We start from the raw sequence: 25864 nt of genomic DNA on the forward strand, positions 1-25864 counted from the left end.
TCCTTCTGGGCATCCCTAGAAAAATTACTAACAGAAAACCTCAGGCTACGTTTTGAAGCAATGTTCCTCCCAACAGAATTACTGGATGAAACACGAGTGAGTAATTCGATTCCTGTCTCTGGCTTCGTGAGGTGCAGACCACTGACAAGCCCAGGATAAAGATGTATCCGATGTTCCCACATCACGATTGTCTGCAGAGTTGAAAAAGCACTTGACACAGAAGAAAGGGCAAGGGGAGACAGGAGTTGTAAAGACCAGGGTGACACACTAGACATCATCCTTGGGGCGACAGTCAACTCTTCTTTTCTAGTCTAGCCTCAAGGCAGAGGGAGGCAGATGCTGCCATCTAGAGGCATCTCTGGGTATCGGCTTTGATAGCGGCGCAGTCAACACAAAACGGCGCAGGGCAGCGGAAGTCTAAAGGAAGCAGCTGCCTGAGGGACAGGTCCCCTGCTTGTTTGAGGAGAGGGCATGCAAGGAGGAAATGCCCAACCAGGCAGAGCCCCTTCTGCTCCACAATTCCGAGGAGACTGGGGATTCCTCTGTGATGGGGAAAGTGGGCACGAGGAATTAGGAGAATTAGAGGGAAGGGATCACCTGAATAAAAGATGGGTCAGACATGGTACCCAAGACAAAGGGCTAGCACCTTCTGAGATACAGAAACCTTTAGAGTTCCACTACCAGAGTTATGAACTACAGACAAGGAAAAAGCGCAGAAAGAAAGCCAGAGGGAGAACTTGAAATCCGACAGGTAATCAGCCCCAAGACTGGCATCTTGAAAAGAAACAAGAGAAGTGAGCAGTGAAAAGTACATACGCGTTGTCACAAGTTACTGGGATGCACACACACAAAAATCTACGTTTAGGGAAACGATGTTAAGATTGGTTGTATATTATATATGATATCTGCCCCAACCTTTTAAGAACATTTTCTAAATTTCCTATGGGAATTTACCAGCTTATGATGAAAAAAGAAATTTACTTTTTAAAATTAAAGAATACAGAATTTATCAAATTCTGAATTTTCTAAATGATCAACTGGATCTAAGATTCCTGGGATAGAAAGCTAAATAAAATTCTACCTGATCAAAGACATGGTTTCATTTGTTAGTATCAGATTCCCAATCTTTCCTTCTTAATGAAGAGCTTTCTGCACTGACAGGCTCAGATGATGGTCATAATTCAGATGCAAGTCTGTCACATCCTTCAGCCTTGTGGGACAGGTTATAAGCTTCGGACTTTGGTAAGAACTGTTACCACCAGCAACTTCAGCTGCATCTAGTTAATTTCACATCAAATTCAGATTTGTTTAAAATGCCAGATGAGTGGGGACCACTCAATCCCATTCAAGCCTCTCCCTGCTCTGACAGGACGAGGAATCCAAGGGTTGTCAGGCTGGATGGATGAAGGGAATTATCCTGCGTGCACTGTCAGTGCCCATCCCCTTGTGAGCACGTCCTTCTCATCAGCACAGGAGGCAGAGGAAGTTCTGAATAACTCAGAATACAGGCAGTATGGGAAAACAGCTCACGTCAGCAAACTGGTGCGGTCGTTAACTTTTCACTTCTCCTTTCGTGGGCTCTTGTGACACTGCCGCCAAAAAAAAGTTTCTACAGCAGAGGACAGCCCTAGAGTGAGCATGGCAGTTGGTGGCATTTATGATATCACAACTGCAAGTGGTAAGGAAGCTTGGTCACTCCCTTCACGAAAGCAAAGGAGCAGCCCCTGCGATTGACAAAGGAGGCTACTCTCCACATAGAGGGGGTGCTGGATCTCACACTCCCGAAGCCTGTCTCTGAAAACGTCCCCAGCCCTTGGAGACCCCCTAACAGCAAGCTCCAGTTCCTCAGGCTCGTGGTGGCAGCAGTCAGTGAGTCCCGCTCCAGGGAGCTGCCAGGTCCAGGGTTCTGTGCCGCACAATTCCACGAGACCAATCCACATGAAAGCCAGGGTGAGGGGTGCCCTGATGCTGTGCAGTGTACCTGCCAGGAGGCTGAACGTGGAACCGTGACAAAGGAAGAAACACTTCTCTCCCCACTAACAACCCGAAACAACTATGCTTTTATAAAAGTCGCAGATGTTTAACATTTTCACATGGGATGATTTCTTTTTCCCCTCATTGGTTTTCAAAGAAAATGAGGAAGTCATTTCCGGAGATAAGAAAGTATTAAAGCAAGGGGCAGTCTTTTAAATGTAACTGAAAATAAATTTAACTGCGAGAGTCATGAGGTTCTCCTACCAGCCCACTAGATGTTAGAAATAGCATGAAACTATAGGAGTTAGATTCTATGATATAAATATAGGAAGACAAATTAAAGGAACTGGACAGAATCAAGGAATAGACCCATAATATACTTGGGAATTTAGTATATGCTGAAGGTGGTGTTACAGATTAAAGAGAAGTTGTTTGGTAACAGTGTTAGAGTAACTGGTTAGCCACCTGGAAAAAAGAATAATAAGATGAACTGCTCTTTTACTCCTTAACAAAAATAAGTTCCAAGTAGATTAGAGATTTAAATATTAAAAACTAACCCATAAAGAGATAAGAAAATATGAAATACTATTGTTAGAATCTGAGAAGAAAAAGATACCTTTCTAAGCATGACATGAAATCCAGAAGCCACTCAAAATGAATAAAAGAGACAAGCCTCTGGCAAAATCAATCAAGGAAAAAAAAAAAAAGAACGAGAGGGAGAAGACACAACTAAACAATGTTAAGAACAAGAAATAAGTCAAAACTGCAGATGCCACGTAGAACGAACTTAATTTCAAACTTCAATTAGGTAAACAAATTCACACAAAATTACCAAATACCAAATTGACTCAAGAAAAAATAATCGGAATATTCTTGTGACCATTAAAAAACTGGGTCCAAAATGTCCCCACATAAAAAAATTATCAGGCCCAATTGACTTTATAGCCAACATTCAGAAGAGCCAAGAAAGAGATCCTTACACAGATTCTTCCAGAGATTAGGAAAGGAAGGAACTTTCCCTATGGTAGTAAAATTACTGTTTAGCAAATACTTCTTCCCTCACACTCCACGCCTCACTGATGCTAGATGCAACCATCCAGCTTTCACGAATGGGCAGAAGTGATACTGGGTCGGTTTCAAGCCTGCTCCTTAAGAAACAGTCAGTGCTTCTGCTCCCGCTTAAAGGAGTCTGCAGCCTCCATCGTGGGACAACTACACCCAGGTAAGTGCTGCTCTTCCCCCTGGGCCCCAGAGTAGGATACAAAGAGTACACGACTCAGACCTGCAGTGGATGGAGGCCAAGCTAACTCACAGATCCGGGGCCCAAAGCAGCCCACAGACACAGAGCGAGAAATCAATACTACTGACGACTGCCACTGAGGAACTGTGCTTTGTCATGCAGCATAACCATAGTATTGTAGGAAGGACGCATACATTCCTATTCATTTTGTTGAGCTACCATAAGAAATGTAACATATATAAGGAAAACCACAAGCAAATACCATTTATAAACACAGAAGGCAAAATCCTAACAAAAATACCAGTATGCTGGATGCAGAAATGTATTTTTTAAATGTTATTTGTCACGACAATGTTGGATTTTTTTTAAAATGCAAGATTAAAAATCACCACCAAAAAAAGGGGCCATAGCATTCATTGTACTTAATATGAAATGTTCAAAATAGTCTCTTTATGTTTAAGAACAATATAATACATGGTATCACCACTTTACTCAACATAATCTTAGAAGTTATGGTAAATTTAAGGCTTTTTTAAAAAGAATGAAAAGCTATAAAGATCGGAAAAGGAAGAAAGCTATAATTATTTGCAGATCATCACCGTCTACATTGTCGACAAAAACTCCCATTCCACCAAATCTAAAGATGGATAAGAATCAGTAAGAATTATAAAGGTTGGTGAATTTAAAAATTAATATACAAGAGACAATTCAATTTCCATACATTAGCAAATAGTTATATGTGTTTATTTTTAAAAGATGTTAGGACTTCCTTGGTGGCGCAGTGGTTAAGAATCTGCCTGCTAAGGCAGAGGACACAGGTTTGAGCCCTAGTCCAGGAAGATCCCACATGCCGTGGAGCAACTAAACCCGTGCTCCACAACTAAGCCCATGCACCACCTCTACTGAGCTTGCGAGCCACAACTACTGAAGCCCCTGTGCCAAGAGCCCATGCTCCACACCAAAGAAGCCACCTCAGTGAGAAGCCCGCACACCACAACTAAGATTAGCCCGTTTGTCACAACTAGAAAAAGCCCACCCATTGGCAGCAATGAAGACCCAATGCAGTCAAAAATAAATTAAATAAAATAAAGTAAAAAAAAAAGCAAAAAGATGATGTTATTTAAAATTCCTGAGAATAAATCTAACACAGGATATACAAATTCTTTCAGTAGAAAACCATAAAACCTTATTTAAAAACATTAATGAAGTCCTAAGTAAATGGAGCAATATACTATGCTCTAGAATAGTAAAACATCATAAAAATGTCAATTTCTGAAACTGATCTCTAGATTTAACATAATTCTAATCAAAATCTTAATCAGCTTGCGGAACTTTGAGAGATTTTACACAAAAGATAAACGTGTCCAAAACAGCTGACACTCAAAGAACAAATAAAGGAACTTTCTTGACCAGTTATTAGTAAGACTTGTTACAGTAATTAAGAAAATGTGATATTGGCACAGGAATAGACAAATAGACTAATTACAGAGTCCAGAAAGAGAGAAACTCACGAAAAATGCCTGATACTTAGCAGTTATCTCTGATATGTAAGTTCTTTACCTTAAGGACGATGCTGTCAGCATTCACCATTCCCATTTTACTAATGAAGATACCAGGGCTCAGCAAGGTTAAGTGACCGCTGTCCAAAATTACCGAGCCAAGAAACGTCAGTCCTAGAATTCAGTCCTAAGTGTCCCAAGCCCAAACATGCCAGTCATTTTCATCATCTGTTTTGTTTTCAAAAAACAGCAAATAATAAAGATTAAAAAAAAAAAACAAAACCCAGCAAATAAAGCAAGGCAAGGGGCCTGTGTGCTAAGGATGATGGGAGCCCTACACATGCTGAACAAAAATCTTAGCAGAATAATAGGCAGTACACAGCACCTGCCAGCAGAATTACACAGTGATCGCGGTAAGAGGGGTTAAGAAGAAATGTTCTGCCCTTCTGAGCACATCACGCTGGAGCCAGACCATGAGTCCACTTAATTGAGAAAGGTATATTGCAAGTCCTAGAGAATTAAGGCCATGGCACTGAAAGAGTTGGGCTGATTTATGTGGGTCACACTTGGGGAAAAAAAAAAACCCACACACTCAAATTAAAAGATGGGCACTCACCCTCAAAAGAAAAAAATATACTCAAAACTCTAAAAGAAACTACAGAGAACAAAACTCTGTCTTCAACCAGATATGGCCCCCAAATCATCACGCAGAGGGATATTTAACATTCTACATAAATAAGAGGTGGTGAGGATTTAAAATCAACAAACAGAAACGCTATTTTTAAAAAACTATAACAAAGGGTAAATTAGGAACACCATGTCCCATAAAGTTTGCTTGCAAAGAGCCATAATTCTTTGGTTGGGCTCTCAAATACTTATTTAGTTACTCCTATTGAAATTCCTATTAAAATGTTTTATGTCCTCAACTCACTTAAAAGCTTGATTTTTCTACGAGTTTGTTTATGCCTAACTTCCAAGAATACAGAATCATGCTTTAAACAAAAATGAAATACAAGAAAAACGGCATTTTAAAGAATGAAAATCAAATTAAAATCTAAATTGAAAATCATCTAACATGTATAAGAAAGCTAAATTAGAACTCCAAGAAATGCTGAAAGGGAACATATTTTTTAGGGTCATAAACTAAACTATAATATTAATTGCAATAAGAAGCCTTATTTAAATGAAAAGCCCAAAACTAAGGATTTCATAGGCAATGTTTCTAATTTATATGCTTAACATGTTAACATTTGTTTCTGTCTTTTACATAGCAACCAATTAAAGCATATTTCTAAAGAACCAATTTTATTTGCTTGCAATTACTTGTTATCTTAGCTGTAATTCTGCAGCTTTTCGAGCAACAAATAAATGAATGTCTTACATCTGGAGAAGAAAACACAAAAAGTGATGCTATAATGTTTGAATACATGCAATTACTGGTATGTTACATTCTAATTAACATAATTAGCTTTGAAACAGTTCTCACAATAACTGTTAACATTTGTGTCAATTTAGTGGCAGTTAATGACATGTGTAGCAAAGAACGGCTATTCCTTCTATTTATAAGTAAAACGTAAAAAGCCTCTACAAAAGAGAAAAGGCAACCTCACTGAATAGTCAAAACTCTTGTTAATCAGTAAAACTCTATGCTGGCAGGCTAAGAGGGCAGACCTTACTGTTTATTCCAAGGATCTACAAACTGGAATATGGGCACCCCAGGAGGTATACAATATAATCAAATGGGGTTTAGGAAAAAAATTATAATACCAGTTTCCATGTTCTATGTCTCCTCTTTTTTGTTGGTTTTAGTACATAAGTTGGTATTCAGGCTGACAGTCAGCTGATATGTACCAGTTCTGGTGGCTAAAATACTTCCTTACAGGTTATCAAATAGCCATTTACTCAAGCACTCTGAGTACATTCCACCTCTTCCATTACCTGCCCCAGGACTCCTTGGACCTCTCTAGGGCATGGCAGCTAAATGGTTAACACCTGGCAAAGGGAGCTGCCCCCAGGCCCCTGCAGAAACCCTAAAGTAAATGTTCTCTCTAATGGTGTCCTCGTGGAGACGCATAGGTCTGTTAAAATATTTTTTAATACCCCCTCTAACTACATGTAGATCATTTTAAAATATATTCACACATTAGGGGATGCATACTCAAAATGTTTTACTGATGGTGTGAGCCAGCAAAAATATTAGACACCCAACAGGCATCCTCTAACTTTGTTATACCTGGACAAACAATAGCAAAATTTGGCAGTGGCAAATAAATGATCGCAAGACTAGAAATATTTTCAGTAAAACTGATGTTAGTACCCTAAAGGTCCAACTATACAGGTACTGTGATTCATGGTACACAAAATGCCAATCCAAAAGGAAGCAGATTATATCTGATACAAAAAGAACACTCATGAAGCTTTTGTGTAATCCAATGAGAGAAATGAGAGGAAAGGAGTTGAGGTTTCTTTTTTTCTGGTTGCTTTTTTATTGTTTAGTGACATCATCCCTAAAAGTGTACTTCATGCTGAAAATACCACATTATCCTTTCCCCATAAGTTTTAATTTCAAACAAGCTTCACGCCTTATAAATTATCCTGCAGAAAACATAGTAGACCTGCAGTTATCTGAAAACAATCAGAGAAACTTGCCTTTATGAGGCCAGCTTCACCAGCTCCTTAAATCATAAACTTCAGATATGCATTTAATAAAACCCACATTCCCTGGTTTAATAAACACATCGGCTTTCTGCTCTTGGACAAAATGATAACAACAGTTAACATTATTCTGCTCTTCCTATGTGTTCCATGTGCCTTAACATGTACCATCTCACTTGATTTCAGCAACAACCATGTAAGACAGGTACCACTAATATTCCCATTTTTCAGAGGCACAGAAAGGCTGTGTTCCTTGGCCAAGGTCACACATCTACTAAGTGCTAAGTCCAGATGCCAACCCAGGCAGCCTGACTCTGGAGCCCATACCCTTAAACATAACTCTAAACTGCCTACAGTAATTAAGTTCTAAATCAAGTGCTTGTAAAAAAATGATCACAATTTAGATAAAGGCCACTGAAGTGCACAGTCTCTCCAGGCAAGGGGAAAGGGCTGACCCAAGATCTGTTCCATCCATAAAATTCTCCAATTTCAGGATTCATTTTCAGAAGCAAGGCTCTCAAAGGTCAATTAAAATGTAGAGAGGTCCTATGGGCACAACCTAATATAAACCCATGATATTTCACCTAGTGTCATTTCTAAAAGCCCGTCCAATGAAATATTTTAGGCTCACATCTTCATCAGCTACAGACCATTTTCCTGGGCTCCTTAGGCAATCAGACCATTTGGAGATTAGGAGCGGAGCAGTGGGAGAAGGCAAGCAGAGAGATCCTTACAGTTTTATGTGATCAATGCCTTGGTTCGGACATGCACAATTCAAAGGAGAATTGGCCTGAGAATGGGGAGAGATGTCAGGGAAGGCTTCCTGGAAGAGGAAGTGCATGTGCTAAAGTACAGACAGCTATTGGCCAGGGAGAAAGAAGGGAGGTGCATACAAAGCTGTTTTCTTTCCAGAACAAGGTAGGGCATGAGACGAGGAAACTAATGCCCTTTGGGGAATGGTAGGTGGTTCACTATAGCCCAAGTTATTTTGCCGAACTTCAAGAAGCACTTGAAGATGAGAAACCCCTCGACCCTCCATCAAGTGAATCTGTCAAGGGGTTGGATGTTCTAGCAAATGGGGAAAACACAGATGTTTCTTAACAACATTTTGATCAGAGCTATGTAAAAAGAAAAAAAAATTACACTTATACAAACAAACAAGGAAAGAAACATACTTAACTGAGAGCCTATATAAGCTAAGCAGGGGACATCTACAAAGAAAGAAAAACCAATAGGTTTCCTGTAATGAAGAGAGTTCACAGGAGTTCTAGAAGAAGCATCTATTCTTGCAAAAAGAATGATAAATGTTCCCCTCTTTTCTTGGGGATATATACATCTATGACATACTAAAGCCCAGTTATTACTTAGTGAATGTAGAATTCTACACTGCAAACAATAAGGGAGTGCCTAGGATTCTTAGATGGTTAGGATATACACCATCTAGAGAAAAATTCAAGTTTTAGTGGTGGGTGTTCTTGGACAGGAAGATAGACAAAGAAAAATAGGTAAAAGAAAGAAGGAACATAAGTTAAGGCTCTAAGGAAGCCAACTTGGAGAAGCACCAGGGCTTAGAATGATTATCAGTCCCACTATGAGGTCAGGATTACCAAAACTTTTTTTTTTTAAGATTTATTTTATTATATATTTATTTATTTAAGGCTATATTCGGTCTTTGTTGCTGCACATGGGCTTTCTCTAGCTGGGGAGAGTGGGGGCCACTCTTCATTGTGGTGCACAGGCTCCTAATTCTGGTGGCTTCTCTTGTTGCAGAGCACGGGCTCTAGGCATGTGGGCTTCAGTAGTTATGGTGCATGGGCTCAGTAGTTGTGGCTCAAAGGCCCTAGAGCAAAGGCTCGGTAGTTGTGGTGCATGGGCTTAGTTGCTCTGCAACATGTGGGATCTTCCCAGCCCAGGGATCGAACCCACGTCCCCTGCATTGGTAGGTGGATTCTTAACCACTGCACCACCAGGGAAGCCCAGGATTACCAAAACTTAAGCAAGAGCTTTATACCTTTTCATACATTGTAAAAATGCTCTCTGCTACTTGGCAGCTAGTCTTTATGTGTTTTCTTTAAATGGAGGCTGAAGTGCCATGAACAGTAAAGCAAAGTATTTAGTATATCACAAATAGCTACGGGGGACCTGCCACATGGCTCTACTCTTAAAAAAGAAAAACTAGCAGTGTCAAATCACAAAGAAAGATCTCATAATTCCTCAAGCCATTATAAACATCTAGTCAATGAATCTCACAGATATAAAGACTTATTTTCTTATGGCTAAAATACTTGAAGGTAACAGGTTTTCCACCTGAGAGGCTTCCTAAGTAAAAAGGCATCACTTGATGTGGTCTTTGAAGACTCCCCATCTACCTCATGCAGACATTCTTCTCACTAAAAGACAGATGATGGAAGTCCTGGTGATCTTCTAGAGTTCAGATTAAGTGAGAAATCATTCTATCACTCATACCATGAGCTTCTGGGTTTTCAGATTAAGTCAGGGTTCAGATTAAGTCAGAAATCATTCTATCACTCACACCCATGAGCTTCTGGGTCTTCAGATTAAGTCAGGGTTCAGATCAAATCAGAAATCATTCTATCACTCATACCCATAAGCTTCCCTATTTTCATGCGGTCCTTTGCCTCCCTGACTATTCTAGAAACATCACGTTAAGAAGAAACATCCCTGTCCAAGTCACACTGTCCACTTTATCTACCATGCTGCACCCCATTCTACTATGTACATAATTCCACTACGCCCTAAAGCTTGCCCAACTAGAACCTTCCAGAACCTGCAGCCCACATCACTCCTCTACGTCTAGGAATACACTGCAAACTATCCAGCCTGTAATCATCTTCTGCTTCGCTAATTTCTCAAAAGCCTTATTTCAACTATCTTAGAAGCTCCTTAAAAAGCATGACCATGCGTGACATCTTTTCTATCTAGGTTTTAACACCAGCTGTATAGTAGGGACTCCATCAATAATCAATTAACTGATTAATAAGCATAATGAAGAAGACACCGATTCAGAATCCAGTACCACAAATTGATACTACGGGTGCCAATGAACAAGGAATAACTACAATTACCAATACTGCTCATTCTTAACTAACTCACCCCCCTGTCAAGTATTCTAGAAAAATAAGGTAGGAAAGATATTGGAGTATGGTAGCTTTTCCAGAGCCACATCAACCAGGAATTTCCTAAGAGGCCCATGAATTAAAATAATAATTTTTCATTTCTCCCAAGAAGGAAATGTTACACCCCAATACCTTCCCTCCCACAAACCACTGTCTAATTACTACAGGTTTCTTGGTTTCTGAACTGCAGAATTCTTTTGACACATAAAGATGGCAAGAAAGCAAGTGCTGCAATTTTACCATTGAGGCAAAAGGACACCAGAAAGGACAAGCGAGTCACACCAGGAGTCTACCACAGAGGGACCTGTCTGCCGGTACACCAAGGGACACTTCCACACTGCAGCTGTGACTGCTTCACCACCTTTATCTCCACCGTCTCCCCAGACACACAACCTGATAAAATCCTTGACAGCTCAACCATTCAATCAGCCTGGGCTCCAGGAAGCAGAACGGGAGCCTCAGAGACTATCAAAACTTAGAATTAAGACCTCCTCAGGGGAGTTCTGTGGTTGCCTAGTGGTTAGGATTCTGGGCTTTCACTGCTGTGGCCCGGGTTCAATCCCTGGTTGGGGAACGGAGATCCAACAAGCCATGGGGTGTGGCAAAACAAAAACAAAACCTCCTCAACATTTCTTAATAAACCACCATTACCTAAGTACTAAACAGCACATACCAGGCACTGCTCTTGGTGCTAATGATACAAAGAGAATAAGACAGCTGAAGGGCCAACACTCTCCACTCTCTGGATCATCTCATAGTGCTTGGTAAAAAGGTCGGCCAAGTCCAAAATATTAATCGGTTTTCAGGTTGGGTAAATGGGTAGTAAGGGAAATCTAAGTTCTCTCTCACTCCCTCTTTGTCACTCACAAACACACACACACAGTGTTGCTACTATAAATCTACTATTACCTCTATGATGGCAAACAATTAAAAAAGAACATGCATTTCCTCTCTGTAAATACCATAGAATATTGCCATTCATCTCACTGACTCTCAAATGCCTTTGGTAACAGGAAGGCCACACTTGACCAGTCTGTCCGCGCACACCCACACAGAGAGCAGCTCCGGCAACACTCTGTCCTTCCCGGGAAGGACAACACATGCATAAAGTAATGTATATTTTTTTAACCTCTGCAAAATGCAAAGAAGAGCAAACTGGGACTGAAAGTTTTAAGTGACTATTTCTGGGTGGAATTCCATCTTAGAAAAAAACTCTCCCCCTCAAAGAAGTAGTAGTTCTTCATTCATTCATAGACTGAATCACATATACTTCACCTGTTTTCTGCTAATTATTTTCATGGCACCCAGGCACGCTTAGAGTAAGGTTGCACATTTAGAGTATCTTTTCACAGAAGCAGCAATTGCATTATAGCAAGGATTTTATAGTTCATTTTTAAGCTGACCTTTGATTAACAGACTCCTGTTAAACCAGCTACTCTGTGGATGGGTGCAGGTGAGCCTATAATGAGATTTATCTTCGTGGATTAGGCCTGACCTCTAATAATCTGCTCAGGGGTCTCTGTTGCTATTTCAGCCCTGAGTTATGAAAATTCATCCCTTTACTATCAACAGAACCTAGCTCAGAGGGTAATGACTAGGAGATGTATTATTCCTGGAATACAAGCACTGCTGAGACTTTGATTATAATGTCCACAGCTGAAGGCACTATTTCACAATTGAGATTACTCCTTTCCAGATGAAAAAAGTTCTGAGCTGTGGAATAATGCCTTCAGCTACATACATTGTAATCACACCCAGCAGTTCTCGTATCCCAAGAGCAATACAGGTTACCAATAGTTGGTACGGTAAGCTGATATAGGGAACGGAAGGAAGAAGTTAGAGGAGGAAGCATAGATAACTCTAATATATTTGCTTTATCTGGGGGCTTTAGCGTAAGAATTCAACATGTCCCGAAAACCATGTCAACGTCACTAAAAATAAAAAATACATTTAAAAAATGAATAATTATTTTTCACCTAACAAATCAGCAAACTTGGTTTTTTTTGGGGGGGTGCTGTTTGGGTTTCTTTTTATGGAATACTGATTGCTGGCCATGTGATTTCTCAATATACAGAAGCACAAATTTGCACAGTACTCCTAGAAACAATTTAGCAAATGTATGGAAAACCTTTATAATGCACATATCCTTTGGCACAGCAATCCCCTCTAAGAATCAACCCTGGAAAAAATACAATCAGTGGTGAACAAAGACTTATTAAAAGCCTGCTCATTACCATTATTTTCAACAGGAAAAACTTGGAAATAACCTAAAGGAGAAAATAGTATAATAAATTGTGAGAAATCTATACATTGGAGTATTACGCGGCCTTTAAATTGAGCCATAATGGCTAAGGAGAAATGCTAATTCACAGTTGTATCCTATGACTTTTGTTAAGCAATTTATCCAAGGGCACTCACATTGTTCCTACATCAATATTTAACACACACTCTCTCCGAGTTAACTAATTGGACTTCAGCTCAGGTTTTTGTTTTTGAGCTATAAGGCTAATGAAGTATTGATATAATATTAAATGACTGCAAATAAAGTCTGTACCCTAAATAAATCCTGACATTACGTCGGTACATTCTGCACGAATTAAAAAGGAAAAATGCACTTGTGCATACGTTTAATGAATTTTCCCTGACTCTTCATAATGCACTTTTGCAAATGGAAAAGATGAATATTCATCAAGGCTCTTTGAATATATTACAGTTTAAGTAGTTTGGCTTTAATATTTATAGTACATCATGAAACACAATTTTTCCATTACAAGAAATGGATACAATGTCAAAAGAGGGCCACTGAAGAAACATAAAATTATACCACTTAACCTAATATTAAAAACTGGAAAACACTATTTGAAAGCACTTCCCCCCTTCAAAATAGTTAACTGTTCAAGAAAAATAACTTTCAGTTTGTTAGGCTGATGAATTTGGAGTGAAAATGAGGAAGAAAAACTATAAGCTGGTCCACCAGCCTGCAAAAAGCTAAGGACAGAAAGGTTAAACTACTACTCAAATCAAGATCTTATTTCCTCCCTTCTGAGAATACCACTGCAGCTAAGCCCAGCTGACAACCACAAGAAACAATTTTTCTACCAACCCCAGGAACACCAATGTCAGTACTTCTTGAGTCCCAGGCACTGTGCAAAGCAGTGCACAGGAGTTTACTCATTTATTCCTCACAATAAACTTATGAGGTGACTACAACCATTAGCCCCACTTCACAGAAGACCCTGAGGCTCACACAGCTAATAAATAGTGGAAACTGGAGTTGATCTCTTAAACACTCTGCCTTCCCTCTCATTCTCATTGTCCAACGGAATAATTATGGTTTAATTACTGGACACAGTTTCCAAAGTTAACTACTCTCGGGCTTGAAGAATACTTCTTTAGTAGACTAAACAATACAAACCTAAAGGGTAAAATACAGATTAAAAAAAAATAAGAGTCTGTTCTAGGGCACTTACAAGGTACAGAAAGGAAATATATTCACTATACATTCAACAAGCCAGCTTGGGGCTTCCCTGGTGGCGCAGTGGTTAAGAATCCACCTGCCAATGCAGGGGACATGGGTTCCATCCCTGGTCTGGGAGGATCCGACATGCCAAGGAGCAACTAAGCCCATGTGCCACAACTACTGAGCCTGAACTCTAGAGCCCACAAGCCACAAATATTGAGCCCACGTGCCACAACTACTGAAGCCTGTGCACCTAGACCAGGTGCCACAACTACCAAGCCTGTGCTCTGCAGCAAGAGAAGCCACAGCAATGAGAAGCCCACGCACCGCAACGAAGCGTAGCCCCTGCTCGCTGCCACTAGAGAAAGCCCATGCGCAGCAATGAAGATGCAACGCAGCCAATAAATAAATACATAAATAAATAAGTTTTATTTTTTAAAAAAGCCTTCTCTGAGCACCTACTACGTGCCAAGCACTGTTCTGAGCCCCAGGGAAACATCTGGAAAAACAGAAAAACAATATCTCTGCCCAAAAGAATTTTTCATCAGAATAACAGGAGATACACAATACGTACATCAGGTGGCGCATTGAAAGGAGAGAAAGCTGTTGAGAAAGGTGGGTGAAATGGGGTGTGTGGCATGCAGTGAGGGAAAGGCTTGCAAACGGGATGGTCAAGGAAGCCCTCAGAAAGAAAGCATGTGACAGGGACGCTCACAAAAATCAAAACAGATGAGGCTCATGATTCAAATCAAACAGAAAACTGGAGGAAAATACTGGAAACTAATTTTCACTGTGCTTCTGCCATCCATCTATTACTCCAAAGTACAAAAGAAGTGAGTATTTCTTATGATGGCCACATATACCATTTCTAAACTTTAATCATCAAGGCTCACAACCTTATTTTCCTACGGAAAAATAAGTTACCCCTGGTCCTGTTTTGCCTCCTGAAATTTCCATCTTTCTTGCCAGAAAGCAGCATCTGTATAAATTCCCCGTTTCTGACGACTGTGGCTTCTTTGATAAACTACCCATGTGTGTGGGGAGGGACAGAAGATGGAGGAAGCAAATGGGGAAATGAGTTTTCCCCTCTTCAGATTAATGTACACGAAGTATACATCTGACACTTCATCAGCACTCCCGGCTGGTGCCCCAGCGGGCGGACACTGGCTGAGCATGTATTCTGCCAGCTACCAGGCTACTTAGGATGAATTGGCAATGTGCCATTTATCAGAAATGCCCAATGTGACTGGGAGAGGGAACACAACTACATTTAGCATTGCCAAGGAAAACTAGATACTTCCGGCTAGGAATTAATCTCCTCCTTGAGAAGGTAGTTAGCATTACCTTGAAGCTTGCCTATGGCATTCAAATCACAATAGGTCATGCATTTACTGAAATTCATACCTCCCCAATCAAGGGCCTTCCTTTATATCTTACTAGCATATGACTGCCTCTCGGGTGGAGGGTCCATACTTCTCTGATATGTTCTGCTGTTGTGCTGAACGTAAAACTGTGCTATCAAGTATAATCTTGTCATTTAGACATAAACTACTTTGATTCTGATTTTACCAGTTTTTCCACACTTGGACACATATATCACCTCAACTTCTCGCTTCAAAGAATCAACAAAATACTCAAACCAATGTGGCTGCATGACTGTTTACAAGCAGGTTAAGGAAATTTCCTTGAAGGAAGGACACTGATAATTTCTTCAGAATTTTGTCATCATATTTTGTGAGCAGCTGATATGGAACTAAAAGGGATTCAGCCCCGTTATGTGGACTTTGAGGCTAATCACGATTGTAAGATGCACACTGGACAGCAAAACCAAAAAGGCTTCAGATGGATGGTATTAGGACACCCATCACGGCATACAGAAGGACATCATCACTCTCACCTTGCAAGTAAAGCAATCTGTCACTTTCCACCCATGAGTATCCATTCCATCAACATTATTTACAGAATGCCTCCTACATGCAAGGTGTTGTGTTAGGAGCAGTAAGGACTGGAAAGTCAGATTAGACAGGAATCCTGCCCTCAAGGAGCTTGCAGTCTAGCGGGGGGATTTAGGCATAAACACAAAGAACTAAAACAAACGTGGACCTTGATAAATGCTACGAAGAGGCAGGAGGAAGGTCAACCTACAGCTCTGAGATGGGGGCAACAGGGGTGAGGACAGTGACCAGGAGAGATTAGAGTGAAGCATGTTCTGCCGTATAATGCACCTCCAGAAACATCATGCTTGTTTAGAAGACAAAAAAAAAAGCGAAACAAAGGAAAAAGGAAAAGTTCTATGAGGTGTGCATTAAACACCCCTTCAGCACCATGCTCTATCAAATCTCTTAGTTGTAACTGCAGAGATAATTTAGATGTAACCCAATCCAAGAAACATAGATTAACTTGAATGGTTCTGCACACGGTACCAGAAGCGGGCAAAGTCACCAAGGGTCCTGAGTGGCATATTGACATAAGTGATGTGGCAGAGAAACCTGAGCAGACTGCTGCTGAACAGCGAGGAAATCAAGACGGTGCTCTGCCAGGCAGCCCACTCCAGCTGCTGCACGTAATACGACAGAAGGTGGGAGACAGGAGATATGGTCAAACAGCCCGCAGATAGTTTTCTTTAGGCTACAATTAGGAAGTAAGGAAACCTCTGAAGAAAAGATATGATGAGGGTTACATTAAACCTTCACTGTCACAGTCTGGCTTCTGTGCCCATAATATGGTAATAACAGAAGTATTAATATTGCTAACATTTGTGACATCAGATGCCAGGTGCTATTTTAAGTTTGCTCTCTATGGTATTTTAGCATTTTCTCTAGTCTTGCTCCTAAACACTATAAAAATTCACAGGGTAAATAAGCTGGTAAGTTAAGTGATTCTTTGATAAGAATGTCATTGGACTGATTTTAGGGGGTACTGTCATGTTTTCTATTAATAGTTCTCCTTGCTTTTGTATCTTATTCCCAAATATGTTAGGTCACCTGACACAAGTTTTATCAATAAGTCAACTAGTTTCCATGTCTGAGTACATAACTACCAGTATTAGAGACATTACTTTGGACAATTTTATTTTAATTAGAATGATTTACTTGGCAATAAACATACAGGATTACTATCTACATGTTAAGAATAATATTGCAGTGGCCCCCAAAACACTTCTGTTTAAAAAATAATCACTGTGAGGAAATTTCCTCTTTCCTTAAAAAGTAAATGCTTACAGTAAAATGAGCTTTTCATGAAATTTCTCAAGAAGAAAAAGTAACTTTGAACTTGGGGATGAGATGGAGGAAAATGCGCAAATGCATCACTTTAACTGTATCTTTAAAAATAAGTCCCAAAATTTTCCTGAGAAGGAAAAGATAAACTTTGGTTTATATATCATAGTCAATTTTGAAGTCATAAAATATCCTCAAAGAAACTTTTTTAGGGATAATTATTCAGTATATTCAAAATCTTTGTAATTCTGAATCTAGAAACAGGGAATTCCAAAGTTGAATTCCACAGACTGGACTAGGTCTTTTCATCTTGCAGCCTGCTGATGAGCTGATAAAATCTGAGAAACTAAGCAACATGCTCAAGTTTACACAGCTACCTAATGACAAAAGTAGCACTAGAGGTTAGCTGAAATCAAATTTCTCTACATTACTGAATGATTCCCAAATATCCCACATAATTTATTCCCAATGCATAAAATTACAAGGCACCATAATGCACTGACATATATTATTTGCATCATAATCAGTCAAAGATATTTAAAAATCTATTCCCAGATCATACAACCCTACCACCAATACAAAAGTAACCTCTATAGACTTCTAGGCTCTGCCAAAGGTTAAAGCTGACAAGTCATGGGCCCACTAGAGGACAAAATTCTACCAAGCATCATGGCTAAAAATAAAAGTCTACATTACTTTTTTAAAAAAAGGACTGTAGGAGTCCATGCTGCTAACAAATACACAAATATTTATGCCATGTGCCAACCTGTCGCTGTGGAGAGAGGGCTGGAGCTGGAATAATGACCATTTTCAATGGTTCTAGAAAAGAAGGATCCAGGCAAAAATCACCAATGAATATGAAATCTAAAAGAAATGTTTGATGAGGAGAACTATGTTTGCATGGTCTCAAAGTATTTCCCCCACCCAAAGGCTTATTGATTGTAACCACAGTGGAGAAACCAGCCAACACCTTGACCGGGTGAAAAAAATTAGCACTATAATGAGGGGCAGGTGGACGCCATGCACCTGCACATGACATGACCTGAAAGGCCACGACATCACCAATGTCCCACTCTGGCCTGGAATGCAAAACCTGAAGCTCACCATGGGAAAGCATCAGGCATGTCAGACTTTGCAATATGAGAAATATTCCATTAAAAAATGGGGTGGGGAGGGGGGGTCGCATAGTCTGCAAAAATGTCAGTGTCATAAGAGGCAAAGAAACGCTGTGGGGAGGTTCCAGATCAAAGGATAATTAAATGGAATACACGACCCTAGACCGGATCCTCTACTGGAGGAGGAAAAAATACCATAAAGGACAGTATTGGACCAATTGGTAAAAATGAAGACAGGTGGCAGAGGAGAGAAAAGACTTCTTTCGGGCATAAATTTAATGAAGTTGATAACTGGGATACCAAGAGACCATATATATAACCTACTCCCAAGGAGTTCAAAAAAATTATGTGTGTGTGTATACACATACGTATATACAGAGAGAGAAAGCACACAGTACAGCAAATAGGGCAAGAGGTTCATATTTGAACCCAGCCAAAGGATCAACTGGAGTTGTACGTATTTGTCTTATTCTTACAACTTTCCTGTAAGTTTGAACTTATTTTCAAATGAGAAGTTAAAAAAAAAAAACTTAGAAACATTTTCGTTTCTTTTAAGAGAAAACTTGAGACAGAGTTAAGTTTACAGAAATATTCCAAATTAGGTTGGGGGCACTTGGAAAAAATTAGCATGCTGAAAGCAAGGAATTTCACGTTGCCAAATCTGGGCTTAATGTTAAATGTAGGTTTAAGTTCACATCTAGAATAAACTCAATAAACTTAGAACAGTCCCTAGGTTGGTGGTGAGATGGAGCAAACCCAACCCACCGCGGACAGAGTCCGAGGACACTCACCAGGCTGGCTGTGAGCGAGGGCGCCGACTGGCCCAGGGCCTGGCTACGCATACGCAGGAGGTTGGACGTCTCTGCAGAGGCTGCCCAGGCCTGCCCCGCCACCGGGTTTGGAAGGAGGTACCTCCCTGTTGGAGTTAAAGAGAAGACAGTATGAGTAGCAGGCAGAATGGCAGTGTTTCCGTAGAAAAGGCATCCTTCTTCTATACCACTCCTGCCATACGTTGTGATTACACTGATCTATAGCAATCAGAAGCAAATTGTTTTAATTAAGTTGGGAGATCTAGTTACAAGTTCTGACCCCGATTTCCCAAATAAACCCAGGTAAACCTCTTCATCTCCAGCATCTGTAGCTTTCAGCCAGGGGGAGATGAAGGGTGTTGTTACTGTGCTGAGGATATATATAAATACACAAAGCATTCTCATCATCGTAAAAATAAATATGTGCATTGGTAAATGTACTTTTAAAATATCGAATACTAGATAAGTGATCCAGGAAAGTGAGCCAGCAATACTAGGAAATACTAGCAATACCAGGAAAGTGAGCCAGCAATCAACTAGAAGAGTGTCTACCAATATCATGACCAATGAAAGGAAGAGCGGGAAGTCTTTCAAGGTGAGACGGGGCTGGTGCCCCTTTCTCCCAGCTTCTCTCTCTCAAGCGCTGGTGTATATCCAACCATGTCCACGGGACAGGTAATGGTACCCATTTGCATAAATCAGGACATTAATGTCAGTGTAGGTTCACTGAGCAATTTACATTAACCTTGAACTCTCATATATATGTGTATAGCTTTAAAAGTCAAACAACTGAACCAGCTCACACTGTATTACTTCTTTAGGACATGGTTAGCAACACGAAAGATGTAAGCCTTTAAGTTAGGGTGGACATGAATATTCACATAGTAATTAAGCTCAGTAGAAGCAGAGACCATGTTTGATTTTTATCTGTAGCACAATGATTGGTAGGTGCTCATTAAATATTTGTTTTAATGATGAAAGAACAAGTGGGTACTTCTTTCCCCCCCAAAAACAGGCAAACAAAAAACAGCAGTCAACCCACAGAATCTCATGTGTGGGCTGCACATGTGGGGACTCCAGCTTCATACCTCCCGGAATCGTGAGGGACTGCAGCATGTGTGGCTGGTGGTCCTGCAGCAGAAGTAACATTCGTGCCCTGGAGTCTCCCCGGCAGATCTGTTCCTCATAAAAGAACCCCCCTCTCTGTCCTCAGGCACGCACTTCACAAGCATCCACTGGTAATAACTACTGAAATATATTAACTAGTGTGAAAATTCACATTTCATGGCAAGACAAGAAAAACTTAAACATAAAAAATCTTCTCTGCCCTTTGGCCTCCTCTCTCCCCTCTTCTGTGCGCTGTATATCTGCATTACACATCGATCGAACCCCTCCATCAGTAGGAATACCTGCTCAACCAGAAACAGCAACATTCTCCTAGCACCCACGAGACAACTCCTTAAAAGATAACACTCCTTCTTGATGTGGTACATATGTACAATGGAATATTACTCAGCCATAAAGAGGAAAGAAACTGGGACATCTGTAGAGACACGGATGGACCCAGAGACTGTCATACAGAGTGAAGTAAGTCAGAAAAACAAATATTGTATAGTAACACACATATACAGAATATAGAAAAATGGCACAAATCAACCAGTTTGCAAGGCAGAAATAGAGACACAGATGTAGAGAACAAACATATGGACACCAAGGTGGGTAAGTGGGGGGGGGGGGGGGGGTTGGGGTGGGATGAATTGGAAGATTGGGATTGCCATATATACATTACTAATAAGAAAGAAATATCAAATTGTACACTTAAATATATGCAGTTTATTGTACGTCAGTGATATCTCAATAAATCTTCTTAAAGAAAAAAAAGAAAAACAAAGGAAAAGAAACACAAAAATAACACTCCTTCCTCCTCCTGCAAGGGGCTGCAATGACCCATGACCCAGCACTCACCTCGTACTTGCTGAGCTGTGTCGTGCAAGCTGTCCATATCATTTACTGCACAGCCCCATGTCTCAAAATCCTGTATAACCGTGCTTCGACCGCTAACGGGTGGAAAGTTCTCAGAGCTTTCTGAGAGGCTCTTCTCGGCTTATAGTCCTTAATTTGGCTTGAATAAAATTTTCCATTTCTTTCTCAGATCAACTGATTAATTATTTCATCAACAACAGTTTGCTAGTAGCACACAGGCTAACTGGCCGCACTGTAAAGTACAGGAGCTAGAAGCAGCTCCCATCAACTGTCCATGTTAAGAGGTCTAACGCTTTAATCCAAGCATTTTCAGAAATTTGTATTTTAATTGCAAAGGAAAAAAATAGCTTCTTATTTTGCCAAACTTTCTCTCTCATCCTATAGTGAAAGCACAGACTCGAGAGAAAACGAGATCTGCTTTGGAGATCTTGACCTGTAGCTCAGTGATATGGGGAAGGAAGTCAGTCAACCTCTCTTGGCTTTGGCTTTTCCATCTCTAAAATGGAGAGGATAGAATTGACTACCTCAAGTTGTTGAGGGGATTAGAGGATGTTTTAAGTGTATCACTTGGTAAATGTTAGCTATTTAGCCATTACAGCAATAAAAATGACAAGTATCTTTTTTGCTTGGGTTTGGAGTCTTTTCACTCTCAAGTAGCAAATGTAAATATGTATCTTTTTAAAGATCACCTATAATCATACCAGGGAAAACCACTATCAACCTTTCAGTAATTCTTCTGCCAGACTTTCTTTCTGTAACCTATATTTTCTTGCAAAAATGGGATGATGCTTATTTTTGTCACCTGCCCGCCCAACAACCCCACATAATAGATTGTGATATTTTCCTAGCAAATAAATATAGCAAATACCAACTAACGGAAGCATACATGCTATCACTGAACATTCAAATATAACTATCCTCTGTGGTTCCAGTCACCATCTTGAACCACTCATATATATTTTTATGCAAGAAGTATTACATTTAAAGTCTAGAATTTTAAAAATTCTTTTCCTTGCCTTATTTTGAAACATTAACTAAAAACTAGACTAAAGGGTTTTGGTAACTCTGCCCCCTTTAGATCCCAGAACAGGACACTAATAAAGAAGGACAGGAAGACTACAGGTGCCTTTAGGAATGCCAACATCAGTAGTACATGAATAAATGATTTCTTTACCATAGAAATAACTCCCACAATTTGAAAAACATTACTTGTTAAAAATATACCAACCTCCAGTAATCAGAATCAATAGGGTTTTTTTGTTGTTTTTTTTTTCCTGGTCCCTCCTGTGTCTTTCCCTATATTTTTTATTTTATGTATTTTTTGTGCATGTTTCAGAAAAGGCCTGATAGGATGTATAGAAGCTACATGATGTCAAGATTTACATGATGGAATGAATCCACTCTGGCCTCACTACTGCTCTGTCCCAGAAGCTTCATTTTAAAGAAAACTAGGGGTAGATACAAAAACACTAGATTCTAATATAATCATGGAAAAATTTGAAGGGCTAACATTTTAGTTCCCTAAAGAATTCTGTTAGTCAGTCTTTTTATTGTTTTAGTAGAAAATAATTATTAGACTATATCCCTACAATCCCCCTGAGATGAAAAAATAGGTATTCATTTCTGTACCCCCAGGACCTGGCATAGTGCCTGGCACTTAGCAAGTGCTCAAAAGATGTTTGTTGACTGACATGCTGTTAAACTACATTATTTGATTGATACCTGATCAAGTCTAAACCAAAAGAATAAAACTAAACAGATGATTTTCTTAAATTTCATGTGTAGTATAGCACAATAGCTAAAATACATTGAGGACTTACTATATGCCAGGCACTGCAACATCTTAACCACCCTTTCAGGTATTAGGTAATATTACCTTCACATTAAAGCCCAGAGAGGTTACATAATTAGACAAAGACATACAGCTAATAAGTGGGTGAAATCAGGATTCTTACTCTGAAGCCCCAGTCCCACCACAGGAAAATATTTATCACATATGCTTAGGTGAAAAAAAAAAAGTTACAAGATAGGATAATTCTATATTTTAAAGTAAATAATAGGTATTTTACATATACAGAGAGAAAATTGTCTGAAAAGATGGGAAATGGTGGCAGACAGGATTAAATGAGATAATGCACTTAAGGCACTCAACTTGGGACATGAGAAGCAGTCAATACACTATGACTATTCACATAATCCTAAGAACTTTGTAGTTCAATCCATGCATCCCCACCACCACCACCACTATAGCAACAATATAAAACATGGTAATGGGTTCTTAGGCCAGATCACAAAAGAAAGAAAGAAAAAAATAATGAGTAGTATTGAAATAAAGACTAGTATTTCTTTTCGGAAAGGAAAATGCAAATTCTTTTTGGAAAGGAAAATGCAAATGTGAATCTCTAGCAGGGAAAATGGGGAATAGGTCCAGGGGGGAGTATGCTGTAATGTTTTACTGTTTAAAAAGCTATGTGCAGGGAATAATGAGGTCTATTAGTTGAACTTAAAAATTTAAAGAATTACGTTTTCACTTGTAGTTTTAATACACGTAGTATTAATTTTTCTAATATATCCGAAGGACCTGGCAAATACTAAGCTCTGATAAAGCAGGCTGGCAGGTATTTGAGGTTGCACTAAATTATTCTGTATTAATTTCTATATGTGATATTATATAATATTGTTCTTAATAATTCCTATCAAAAAAGTGTGCTCCATAATCTAACACAGGAAACTAGCCAGGAACACACTCCCTCCACCCCTCAAAATGGTAGTTCCTCAGGCCACGCCAGGGAGGGGTCTGGGTTGGGGAGTAAGGAGCCGGGGAGAGGTTCCACCGAGCACGGGAGCAAAAGGAAACCATGAGAACCCTCATCCTGGCCCCATGTAAAAGTCACGACAGCTGTGACTGGTAGACGCCCCCTTTCTGAAGCCAGTGGGAGGGAAGTAGGGAGGCAGGACAGCCCTGAATAAATCCTCAGTGCAGGCAGTCCCCACGTGTGCCAGCATCCTTGCTCGAGGAGCCGGGGCATGCCTCAGGTATAAGGCAGACCCTGGAGAGACCCAGAACAAGCACTGGGGGAGGGGGACTCAAGGAACCAGAACCACTTCCCTCCTCTTCTCTCCATATGCTCCAAGCCACACTTTGGACCTTTCAGTTTTGTTCGCTCTCACAGAGCGCTTCCAAGCAAGCCGAGACCATGGCCAATGGGGCAAGTAAGCTGTCTTCTCCTCTGAAATTACTCGCTGCTATCTCACATAAATCTGATCTCCGTAACAAGACCATAGGTGTGCCTGGTCAAAGATAAACAAAGTCAGACTGCTTAAAGTGGTGAGGAGAGATTTTAATCAGTAACAACCATTGCAATAGGGGGAAAGAGTCCAGCATGAACTCCAATCATCTTCCACTAGGACAGAAGTAACTGGGTGTTTTAAGAGGAGAATGAGGGAGTAGGGCAGACAGCAAGTGAGAGCTTGGTCAAGCCAGGGAAGTGAAAAACAGCGAGGGTTAGTCAGGGTGACTGTGATCAGGCCAGCTCTGCCTGCTGGCTGGCAAGGACCAAAGTTTGGATTCTATCTTTCCACAGAGACTGGGAGACAGAGGCCCTCTCGACTGGCATGAAATTTTTTTGGTAGCCCGATGTTTTCTGAGGCAGGCACTTTAAGGGGACTAGGGTCATCCTAAGGATGTGGCCCTGAGCTGTCAGAGACTGTTAGTGTTTGTTCAAGTCTTTGTTGGCCAAGGTTGAGACCTAGTTGAGAGAGAGGGGCCTCAGAGGAGCCTGGCGAGCGTTTGGTCAAGGAGAGCCTTGATCAGCCTTCCCTTTTTTTGTTAATTCAGTAGACCCTAACCCATGTTCACTGACAGATTAGTTTTTCAACTGAGTCTGAACTAACTTTTGAACTTAGCCCATATACTTAACTTATACGTCTTCAAACCTTCATACAAGACATAAAGCTCCTTGCCAATAATGGTAAAGATTAATTGCTCTAGGTAGGGGTGACAGAGTCGTATTGCTGGGTGCCTATCCTGACCCCCCCAAACTGATTCCATCACTTATTCATGAACTTCTCCAAGCCTCAGGTTTCTCAGCTGTAAAACAGGAGTAGACTTATGGAGAGGTTCTAAAATTAAAAAAGAAAATACATCATACAATGAACATTCAATAAATATAAACAATAAGAAACACAAAGAGATATACAACACATGGAGGGATGATAAGGTGAGCAAGAAATAAAATTTTGTTAAGCCACTGGGACAAATAATTAAATTAGGAAGCATTTATATATATATATGGAATGAAATGTTTATCATCCTGTCATGGGTTAGATTTTAGAAGTCGCTATTCTTGCACGGGTCTCATCCGTAGGAATCATGTGAATGTTACAAATTGGAGGGTCTGTTAGCACAACACATGGGATGTTTTATTCCTGCCTGGACCCCCATTAGTGTTAACAGGGAAAAGAGAACAACAGATGGATTTAAGGCAGTCATTAGAAGGCACTAACATTGTGGCATAGTTGGTAGTGATTACATCAAACTTTATACAAATTTGCTTTCTGATGAGTATCAAGAGCCACTAAAAAGTGTGTTGCTGCTGTATTCACGCATCATTTGCTGCCTACAATTTAAGAAAATTAGCATCTGTCAACTGCATTATTCAGCTGCACAGGGTGGAAATTAATGGATAATACCATTCCCACTTTGCTGTAGGAGAGGTGAGCTTGCCTAGCAATCTGGCTGCTCTATTTTAATACCGCACCAGGCTTGTTGTTA

At 40.1% G+C, this 25864-nt stretch overlaps 1 protein-coding gene across 7 annotated transcripts in view; it reads right to left on the reverse strand.

Moving 5' to 3' along the window:
- MAST4 (microtubule associated serine/threonine kinase family member 4) overlaps positions 1-25864 on the reverse strand; it is a 554707-nt gene that overhangs the window by 351777 nt on the left and 177066 nt on the right. For all 7 annotated transcript variants that reach the window (XM_057742007.1, XM_057742123.1, XM_057742017.1 and 4 more), the window contains exon 3: positions 19090-19214. In XM_057742007.1, the coding sequence (XP_057597990.1) occupies positions 19090-19214 (125 nt within the window). The remainder of the gene's footprint in view (positions 1-19089; positions 19215-25864) is intronic.

The sequence above is a fragment of the Hippopotamus amphibius genome, chromosome 1, assembly GCF_030028045.1.
Source record: "Hippopotamus amphibius kiboko isolate mHipAmp2 chromosome 1, mHipAmp2.hap2, whole genome shotgun sequence".
NCBI lineage: Eukaryota > Metazoa > Chordata > Mammalia > Artiodactyla > Hippopotamidae > Hippopotamus > Hippopotamus amphibius.